At 49.5% G+C, this 10,939-nt stretch overlaps 1 protein-coding gene across 2 annotated transcripts in view; it reads right to left on the bottom strand.

Annotated features, from left to right (window-relative positions):
- PPARGC1B (PPARG coactivator 1 beta) overlaps positions 1 to 10,939 on the bottom strand; it is a 45,460-nt gene that overhangs the window by 7,962 nt on the left and 26,559 nt on the right. For both annotated transcript variants that reach the window (XM_025200848.1, XM_025200847.1), the window contains 3 exons: positions 7,246 to 7,458; positions 4,658 to 4,774; positions 733 to 1,909 (listed from right to left, as the gene is read on the bottom strand). In XM_025200848.1, the coding sequence (XP_025056633.1) occupies positions 733 to 1,909; positions 4,658 to 4,774; positions 7,246 to 7,362 (1,411 nt within the window). In that variant the 5' untranslated portion in view covers positions 7,363 to 7,458. The remainder of the gene's footprint in view (positions 1 to 732; positions 1,910 to 4,657; positions 4,775 to 7,245; positions 7,459 to 10,939) is intronic.

Here is a 10,939-nt window from a genome sequence, read left to right as displayed (position 1 = left end):
GAAGAGGAGAGAGGCGGGGTTAGGGGGTAATTGCCCTCCCTGCCATAATGAACTGCATTGCCCCTGGGAGGAAAGGAGGCAGTCTGGGCTTAGAGATGAGGCAGGGCACATGGGATTTCTGAGTATTTATATCTCACTCAGCCCCTGGTTTGCAGTCTAGCCCTGCACAAGGGAGACTACCTCTCTGTGACTTGGATAAGAAATCCATAGAGATCAACATGCTTTTAAAGGAAAATCCGTATCATTATCTCCTTAATACAGGTGAAGGAAATGAGGCAGAGCATGGGGAAGCAATATGCCTAGATTTAAAGTAACCAAATACTCAAACTGGCTTCCTGTCTACTGGTTCCCACACCCAAAGTTTCCCTTGTGTCACTCAGAGGGCCAGCTGGGTTCCAGGTGCTTTGCCTACCAGTGAGACTGCAGCATCTGCTGCGCCATGTCAGTGCTTAGAACAGAGTAGGCCAGACTAACCTATGTTAAGCTGCTCAGATATCTTGTAGACTGGGAATGATGACATGAGCAAGGTCCCAGCTGGGAATTAATGTAGGTGGTGCCAGACAGATCATAGAATCAGAGAAGTAGGGTCAGAAGGGACCTTGTAGATCTTCAAGTCTGACCCCCTGCCTGGGCAGGAAGAAAACTGGGCTCAAATGACCCCAGCCAGGTAGGCATCAAGCCACTTCTGCAGTTAATTCACAGTTACTCCCTCGTACTCTCGCTCCCCCTTACCTGTCTGATCTAAGAGCGAGCAAGACCGGTTTCCATCCATCTCACCCCTGTCCTTCTCATCTGGGCTCCCCAGCAGGGGCCTCGGGGGCTCCATTCGGTGGGTCTCAGTTGTATTGTCCCCTTCCTCCATGCTGCCCACCTCCACCTCTGCAGCTGGTGCCTCCGTATCAAAGTTCTCCAATGCTGGGCACAGTGTAGGCTCCCTCAAGGCAAAAGCATCCTGCACCCAGCTCTCTGTTGCATCTCTGGGGCCAGAAGGCTCTGGGGAAGGCTCATCAAGAAATGAAAGCCAGTGGCCCAGCTCTGGGTTGAGTCTCTTGGAGCGCCGGACCGCATAAATGGCACTGTCCTGCTTCCGGCCTGCTTTCCCTGGGAGTGGCTGGGCTGTAGGAACTACATGTTTCCTGGCCTCGTCCTCTGGGCTGCCAGTCTCTTTCTTGGCTTCAGGCTCAGCCCTGGGGCTTTGCCTTAGCTCTGTCTTCTCCAGTGGCATTTTGACTTTGGACTTACAAGTCCCTACAGAGGTGTCAGCTTCCTGAGCAGGAGCTCCTGGAGACCTGGAGCCAGAGGGCCTGGTCCAGGAGGCATACACAGGTTTGCCCAACCTGTATGGCTTGCTCACATCACACGTAATGTCCCTGGACAGTAGCTCCTTCAGGATGGAGAATGAGGAGGTTCTGGGCTTCTGGTAGCTGCCTATTTCCCAGGTGCAGGTTGTCCAGCTCTCCTGGCTGCAGTGGGAAGTTGTCTGCAAAGGGCAGTCTGGCTTTGCTTTCTTGTAGGGGCTGTTACAGTGCTGGTGCTTCACATCTGCAGGGTCTCTGATGGACAGCTTTCTTGGAGGAAGGCAATAGGTGTGCATGTAGCGGATGAGCTCCACCACTGAATGCATCTCTTTCTCACAGAACTGACTGTTGGTGCCATCCTCGGGGGACAGTATCATCACTGTGGCATCGCCGGAGCTCAGCGAGTCCTCACTTGTGTCACTGTCATCTTCATTGTGGACATAGGGATTCTGGGGTACGCTGCTGACACTGCTGCCTTGGCATGTGTCTGGTGGCCAGGTGGCTTTGGTCTGTGGGCAGTGTGTGGTGGAGGTGAGGTGCCTGTGCAGCTCTGTGCAGCTCCGGCTCTGAGCCTGGAGAAACCTTGACTTTCTGTCCCGGAGACCCTCCACCTTCAGAGACATGAGAGAGAAGCTCTGGTGAGAAGACTTGGCTCCAATAAGCTGTTCACTTGCTATACCAACATACTGCATGCAGGAACATACTGGCTAGGGGCAGAAATCCCACTGTGGACAAATGGTTCCTGTCCAGTTATTGTAATAAGTGGTGTTGAGGGGACATGCACTTAAGGCCCCCGTTTCTTTCAGGGGTAAGGGGAAGAAGGCTGTGCTAAAGGAGTTGGTGCATGTCCCTCACTCCATATGCATACAAACCAGCATCTGGTAAAAGCCTGTACACTGGTGGTGCACACTTGCAAGTGTGTGGACTGTAGACAATGCGCCCGCACATGCTAGTCTCATGTGTGTGAATTAGGTCCCATTGTTAGAAGGTGGGAAGATGGCTCATTTTGGAAAGCAGGTCATATTGCTAAGCCCCCTGTATGGTGAGCAACTCAGCCACTGGCTGACTGGCAGCCAGCACTGGTTGCACTGAGCATCTCTACTACTCTTTTGAGGAAGCCTAGCACAGGGCCTTCTGACCTGCCGAGCCTTGGTCTCAACAAAGGCAAGTTCCCAGGCTCAAAGACTTATAAAATACAGAGCCTCTACTAGGATGTTAGGATCAGCTGTGAATCATTAATGTAAGCTGTACTCCCATTAGGAGTACCATACTCCCCAAGTGGGTTGAACCACATTTTATTAAATCTCAGTGAGGATGCTCAGTTACCACTGGTCTCATCAACTACTGCAAGGTCACCACTTCTTGTCCCTCAAAAAGGGAATGGGAGTGTGAAGAAAGTGCACTAGCAAGCCCTCTTGTAGCCTCCAGCTATCTCAGGAGAGTGCAAGAAGGTTGCTTTTAATCTTTGAACAGCACAGAACAGTACACTTTGAGTGATGCCACTGGGATGGTGATACATGCTGGGCAGGGAGGGGAGTGCAGCTGACAAGGAAGCAGACTTGGCCTTACAATGTTGCATTGTCAATTCACTTTGGTCACACACACAGCAGGTACGTGGCCTTGTCCTTCCCCAAGATGGGAAGGAACAAGACTGAAACCTAGAAAGCTTTAACTGAAGAGCATCGTCCTACTGGCTTTGGAAACAATGGGTCCATTGGAAACAAATGACAGGGACAGCATAGTTAAAGGCAAGGGCCCACAATCCAGAGAGAGCACCTCTCAGGAGGAGTGGGTTCCATGTCCATTGCCATTCTGTCCTTGCCTCTTCTTTTAAGCAGTGTTGCCTGCAAAGGACCTGTGATCTGAGTGGACTGAAAACCCTTAGTTCCTTTCATTCAGGCCACCAGCAGATGGCACTGGCTTTTGCTTTCAGCCAACCTGGGTTGATAACATTTAAGCCAGCTACTTAGTAGTGAAAGACTTTGTATCCCCAGTATTCATAGATTCAGAGATTGTAAGGCTGGAAGGGACCTTGGAAGATCATTGGGTCCAGCCCCCTGCACCAAGCAAGAAAGACAACTGGGGTCAGGTGTTGACTCGTCTGTTCATCTGTTGTCTCCACCTCTCCTTTGCCCTGCAGCAGGACTAAGATGACAGCTGACCTTGCTGCACTGCCCAGCTGACTCTGATGGGTCCACAGAAGGGCAGTAACAGCCTAGGTGCCAATCTCACATGCTGGTGACTCTGTTCGAGCTTATGGGTGGACAAGTGACTTCTCTTCAATCCATTATATTTATGAAAATGGTGAGAAGCACTAGTGGAAGCCATAAACGACCGGTGCCTCCCAAGACTGGAGGGGCACCATTTGTAGGTGGCAGTACTGGCGGCAAGCAGGGACTGCCTGCAGATGTCGGCAGTGGGGGACGGGGGGCGGTGAGTGGGGACTGCCCACAGACCCCTGTGGTGATGGCAGCGGGGTGGGAGGGTGGCGAGCAGCGACCACCCGCAGAAGCCGGTGGTGGCAGTCAATCTCAAGGGGGACACATGCCCCCCCTTACGAGTCATCTATGGTGGAAACTATTAGACCAACTACATAAGGAGGTTATACAGAGGCACAGTCAAATGGTTTCCATCAGACACGCCAGATCTCTCTCTAGCTGGTATCTCAGACAAGCTTTTTGTTCAAACCTGAGTCCTTCTCTCATAGCAGAATGATGACCCCAAGCACCGGCAGGAATTTTCTACCTTTCCTAGGCAATCTAAATCCACAGGCGCAATACACTGTGCAATTTTCATTATCCAAGGAGAAAATCTTTGACAGCAACTTCTGTTGGATTTCAGGGGATTAACTGAAATCATTGGTTTGGTCTGCTGTTTTGCATGCCGCTGTCCCCAGGCTAAGTCAATTCAATCAATAGCACATTCTACTATAATTTGTTGGGTGCAAGGGGAGATGTAAGAAATTTTAATAAAACAGAACTCCAGTGAAACGGAAAAGTCTTATGCCCTCAGCCCTGCTGCAAGGACACCAGGGTAGCTGGGATCTGTCCTCAATCCTAATTGTGTTCAACGATTTCCACTGTGACAGACTATTTCCCCTTGTACCCAGCCCTCTCCCTTCCCCTTAAGATTGTGGTGCTGCTGCTCAGGTCTGTTTCCCCACCTGCTTCACCCCCATGCCCCATATTTCACCCAAGGACATTCCACCCTGCAACTACTTGATCCCTCCTTGAAGCTACCATTGGAGTGACATGTTTTCTAGAAATCATCAGGGAACAGAGGACTTGGTTGGGAGGTGAGAGGAAAAGTTATTTATAGTTTTTTTCCTGCAGGAATGGGGCGGCTAAGACAGAAAATACCTTAGTGCATGGTCGCTGAGGTCTTGATTTGGGGGTCCCATGACGTCGTGCACTCCCATCTCTCTGAGCCTCACAGCTTGGAGGCACGTGGGATGGAGAAAGAAGTAATTTCTTCAGCTGCAAAGAGAAACAGTGAGACAAAGAATCGGCATTCCAGTGTGAGCAGGGATCACAAGCTAACCTCTACAGCAGGGGTGGGCAAAATTCGGTCCAGAGGCCGGATGTGGACCATCAGGTCATTCTATCCGGCCTGCGGAGCCCCTAAAAATTTAGAAAATTAATATTTATCTGCCCTGGGCTGCCTGTCATGCAACCCTCGATGGCTTGCCAAAACTCAGTAAGCAGCCCTCTGCCCAAAATAATTGCCTGCCCCTGCTCTACAGCAAGCATGTGAGTGGGGTTCAGTGATCTCTGATAGTGAGTAGAGGTCACTAAAACCACAAGACATGCCGTTAGTGTTTCCATGTCTGTCCTTGGCTCTTACTGATCCTGGAGCTGTCAGCTGTAAGGATCAGATTAAAAAGTGGGGAAGAATTTCACACCTTTTAAGTGCTATTTGGCTGCAGATAAAGAACATTGTAGCTGGGGGTGAGGGGGGAGTTACAACCAGAGTACTGAGCACTTTCATTGCTTTAAATGTTCAAAGCACTTGATGAGCATACTCCCTTTTTTGTGGCACTGTCACCTAAAATGGGAATAAGGAGACACAGATGGAAGAATTTACTTGGCCAAGCCCCCACTGTATTCGATATCTCAGCAGCTCCTCTCAGAGCCACTGTCACTGCTTTGACTTTAAAATAACATGGCAAACCAACACTGTCCTTAGGAGACAGAGATTTTGGTTATATGCATGCATGCAAGTTGGGACGCCTGCATGGATCTCCCTGCAAGAATCATTCAGCTGTAATCATCTGAAAGGGGCTTGGATTAATTAATTAGCTCACAAAGTGTTTTGAAGAAGTAAAGCTCTGTGTACATGCCAAGTGTTCACTGGGGATCTCACCCAAGACAGTCCTGCTCAGAATTCACCATAATCCCATCAAACTGGAATTTCCTGAGCTCAGATAGGGCACAGTTACTGCAGATCACAGGGTCAGAATACTTTTTCTTTTCAAAACCTTTTTTTTTTGGTAAACATTTCATATTCCACACACATCGTGCTAGCACTGAAGGCAACAACAGATCAATAGCAAGATGACTGCGTAGGCTCTGCAGAAATGTACAGAAATGACATATCTGGGGCTTGGTCTTCAAAGCTGGCTTCCAAAGTTGAAGACCCTTTTAAAAATCAGGACTGTGCTATTGAATTAGAAGGTTGTTGCATCAGGGCTCCTGTTCTTTGTTGGGTTCTGCAGTGAAATTTCAGTAGAGGTGCCCCATAGCTTCAGCATGCATCTCCCCTTTAGCTGCAAATGTTCAGTACTTTCCCCCTGCAACGTATACATCCTATATATACACATACATATTGTGTGTGATATATACACTCCCCGACAAGCGCATTTTGGCGTGAAGCAGCAATGCACACTTTCATCACTAGATGGCGCTATGCACTTTTATAAAGGTGCCACTCCTTAATGCACAGCAGAGAGATGGGGTGCCCCCATCAGACAAGTGTTCCAGCTGGTGAATCTGCTCCAGGAGCAGCTTGGCTCTCTATATCAGACCAGCCACAACCACCAGAAAACCTGGGAGGAAAGCCCATGCCCTGCTGTTAATAGCTCCAGAGCAGCTTGGGTTCAAGAAGTGGAAGTATCAACTCAGGATTTCTGGGAAGGATTCAGAGGTGGGATTGGAACAGGCAGTTCATGGACCAAATGAGAGGCAGGGCAGGCTTGTAAAAGCTGGAGCCTGGACAGTGGTGCATGGGAAATGGCACAGCCCTGGCTGAGGGAAAACAGGCCCTGGGAAGAACAGAAGGGCAAGTAGATGAGATCATCTGCATCCTTCCTTCCCCTGCCCCATGGAGGGTGGAAAATCTTAAAGAAAGGTTGTGGAACTGAGGCCCCAGATAAGAGGCACAGGCTGGGATTACAGTCAGGTCAGGGCCTGACTTTCCAGCAGAGGACCTCCCAAAGCAGAGGAGCATTGGCTGGGCCCTCAGCACGTGTTTTGAGAGAAACTGAGTGGCACCAACCTGGCAATGACTCTGGGGGGACAGATTTGGCTGTGTCCTGCCTCCAGTCACTATAGGGGACTGGCTGGAATGCCAGGAAGCCCTTGGATGGGCAGCACGGGGCCAAAATGAGAACTGTTACCCCAAATAGAGAGTTTAGCTAAAATGGGGCCTCTTGAGGTGGGACTTCTGGGATCACCCTCATTTTATTCCACCCCTGATGACCCCTTACCTGCCCCCCTGTTTACACACAGCAGAAATCAGCTTGTTTCAATGAGAATGGCGATGAAGGTGACAGCAATGGTGCGGCATATGTATACGTATACAATACAGGTATATATGCTTTGTATTGACGGTTAAGAGTTTTAAGCCTATAATGAAAAAATTCAGACCTTTGCTTCCTATCATACCCATGCAGCCGGCTTATCAGAGGCTCATCCAAATCCACCTTAAACAGTAGGAAGTGGGTTCTTACTAGAGACAGCTCATCAACCTCTGGGGCCGGAGGCGGCCCCCCCACGACCAGGGCGGTGGGTTTGGGGGAAGAGGTGGGCGAGGTGGAGGTGTGGGTGGGCGCATCCCCCTCTTCCATAGTTCGGAAGGCAGCCAGGCCTATGTCATCTTCCTGTATATCATCCAGTGTCTCGGTGAGAGCTGCCAGCAGCGCTTCATTCTCGCTGTCTATTATCTGAAAGGAGCAGACAGAAAATAGAGAGTGCAAGTTAGACAGAGGTGTGGGAGTGAGCAGGCGCTGCTTTGAAGGGACAGCTGTGGTGTGCTGCAGGGTTAGACCGTAAGTTCTTTGGGGCTGGGATCCCACCCTGTTTTGTCTTTCTACACGGTGGGGTCCTGGTTCATGACTAGCAGGGAGAGCTCTGAGGTACTACGGCAATACAAGTGCCAGTAATAACAAGTCTTGATGGAGAGCCAAGAATCCCTTCCCCAAACAAAGCAATTGGTAACTTTAGGTAGAGATGGAGGTGATCAGGACACCAAAATGTCTCTTGGTAATTACAGATGTTCAAGGTCTTTAATTCTTACTTAGGCCTGGATCGTGTTAAGAAAGGGAGAGCGTGGCTGAGCAGGGTTCCTCTGGATTCGTATAGTGATAATGGCACTCTCCATGGCTGGGGAGAGGACTTGCAGCTCCCCCTAGGAGGCAGGTAAGGGGCATGGGCTTCTTTATAAAGAAAAGCCACAGCAAAGGATAACCTGTCCAAGGCTACAGAGGAAGTCAGCAGCAGGGATCAGAAGGAGGATATGCCTGGTCCCTAGTCCTCCTGTGCTTAGCTCCTACAGCAGAAGTATTCCAGCCCCTACTTAAAGCAAAAACAGCAGTCAGATCGCTGGTTGCTTTCTCCATCGAACTGTAGGCCTGGAACAGCAGGAACCCAGAGAAGACTCCCACTGGATGTCCCAGGAGAAGTTCTCTCTGCCTTCAATAGAGATTGGATCCTCCTAGAACTCCCTCTCCCTGGCTAGGAGAAAGGGATCCCATAGTGGTCGGGGTCTAATGCCCAAAGGAGGGAAACATGACAGGCTAAATGAGGACAAGGAAGACCTGGAGTCAGGGCAAAGAGAAAAGGACTCAAGACTGAAATGGCAAAAGGTGGGCTGCATGTCAGGAAACTCCTTTATCTAGAAAAGACAGGCAGAGAGAGGATGCATGGAGCCAGCTACTTGGGACAGGATCATTAGCCAAGGACAATTACAGGAGTAAGGAACAGGGCTCTTTTTGCTCCCTGTTGGGAGATTGGTTTCTCTGGGTGTTGCCAAACCACAGCATGGTGGAGGGCATGCCTGGTCTATGGAGACTGCAGGTCACAGCCTGCGATGCTCCCCCTTCCAATGAAAGGACCAGCTCGCCTTCATACCAGCTCTCCTGCATCACAGAGGTGCCCCCTCCATATTTATGAAAGAGGCCTGGTTCTTCTACCCCTTTCACCAGTTTTACACCTGTTCACCGACTTCAGTAGTACTGTTCCTGGTTTATACCAGTTAAATGGAAGAATCAGGGTCAAAAGCTGCTTCAATCAGATCCCGGTTATTCACATTTATTATGACCTTTGGGCACCCAGCAACATGCCAAGACTGGTCTCAGTGGGGCTAAATTAGGTGCCTCTAGCATAGCCAATTCAATCATCAATGAATGTTTCCTTCCAGAGGCTCTGCTGTCTCATGAATATACCTGAAGTTGGTGCATATAAATCTTCCTTAGACAAGTTGATTGGTGCTTTCTGGATTCCCTGGAGGAGGTATAGCCCTATTTCTCTCACAGGGGGCAAGCTTTTGTTACAAGGATTCTCCTGTGTGCCTCAAAGGGCACATCCATATTTTGGCTTGATGTACAATGATGCCTCTGGAAAAAGCCCAGCTCAATTCATGCTTTAAATTAGCAGCTGTTGAAGCAACTTCCCCTCCATCCATCTCTAGTCTTTCCTGTTTTGGGGCCTGCTTCAGACCTAACTGAAAATAGGCAAGGGCATGCAGAGATGTGTGTTCTTCCCCAATGTATGGTCTGGTACCATGAACCTGCTACCACTTCCACTGGACTCACTCTCATTTCTCCAGAGCAGCTGGTCCTAAGGCTCCCAGGAACCCTGGGACCTGGAGTGGGTCTTGGAGGAAGAGCAATGTTCATGCTTAAGCAACAGAAGGAAGGAAATAGGAGGGACTAGAGCCAGGCCTTCAGGGTGAATCCCTGTTGTCTCTCCTGGCAATTGTACTACAAGTCTCATGACTTGGCTAAAATCATAAACCTACAGAAAAATCTCAGCTTTTTCATTTTGAAATATAAGACATTTCCAGCTCTTGTGGCTTCAGAGAGAAACTTGAAAATAAGTGAACAAATGAATTGTGATGGTTGAAAAGAAAAGGAACCTCCATTTCATATCACAAAAAGGATCCCTGGATGGTTTACATGACTCTGGGGGCCAGGACTCATGGGGAGTATCCAGATGAGCCCGGCCGTGCGGTAAATGGCACCACAAACATGTCTGCAGTGCCACATACTGCACAGTCTGTTGGTCTCCACTCTGTAAAGGTGCGCTACTCAACCATGCGCTGCTCCAGTTTATTTTCCATGGGGTTTTTTGACCCCTGGGTACCCAGGGGTCAAAAAAAAACCATGGAAAAAAAAATGGAGCAGCACACACTCGGGAAGCGCGTGCTGCTGAAAAGCAGAGCTGGACTGCCCAGAGCCACACTGCAGCTGCTGGCCAGGCTCTGCCCAACAGGATCGCCACAGGTGCAGCCCTGAGAGACTCTCAGGACCCCAGGTAAGGCTGTTGGGGCCAGCACAGTGCTGTCTAGCCTCCCCTAGTGCCCCCGGGGTAACTTGCTGCACGCCAAAGCGCATGTGGCACGGACATACCCCAGGGACAAGTAGCTGCGGTGCAAAGTGCGCTACTACTTGTCCCCAGGGAAGCAAATGTCTGCACTTGTCTGGATGTACCCATGAGTTCTGAATGTCTGGGGTTAAGGTTATATTGTTGTTCTGCAATATACAACACAATGCCATGATGCAATGCTGCTGTGTGGAGAGGTGTCCATGACCACTGGCTTTAGTAAAACCATGTTCATGAACCTATTAGTTTTTGAGTGTGGCTTCTTCACAGAGAAGACCTCATTAGGGCCACAACCTTTTCCACCACAGCTCTGATGGTGAACTTCTCCTCTCCTCTGTTTATGCCAGTGCTGGGCTCCCACACGCAGCCCTGCTGTTGCACTTCACTTTCTGTCTACAGTCCCATGTTTCTCACTGTTCCACCCACAGTCCTGAGGTCACCAACAATTCCTCAGCCTGTTGTAACCAACTGTTCAAACTGAAGACCAAATACAGGGCAGAAACACAAGACAGAAGAAAAATGTGATGGAAGATGCATTTCTCTTTGCTTATTTAATGGAACATTCCCAATTATGAATAATTTATCACAGTAAAAGGATAATAGCAGATAAGCTTTAGGGACAGGGATGAATTGGGGTCTACAAGGAGGACCAACTGAGAGGAATATGGGCTAGGCACCTGCTAACACTGATCTATGCAAGAACCTTTTTACTTCAGACCTTCAACCCTGCTTGCAGTTATGACAGCAAGAGACAAGGCATCAGGGTGGTCCACCATTGGCCCTCTCTATTTTCTGCCTGTGACTGGCCTGAGCTTAGTGTGC

The sequence above is a fragment of the Alligator sinensis genome, unplaced genomic scaffold (genome assembly GCF_000455745.1).
Source record: "Alligator sinensis unplaced genomic scaffold, ASM45574v1 scaffold360_3, whole genome shotgun sequence".
Classification (NCBI taxonomy): Eukaryota; Metazoa; Chordata; order Crocodylia; family Alligatoridae; genus Alligator; species Alligator sinensis.
This window is presented reverse-complemented; position numbering and strand designations above follow the sequence as displayed.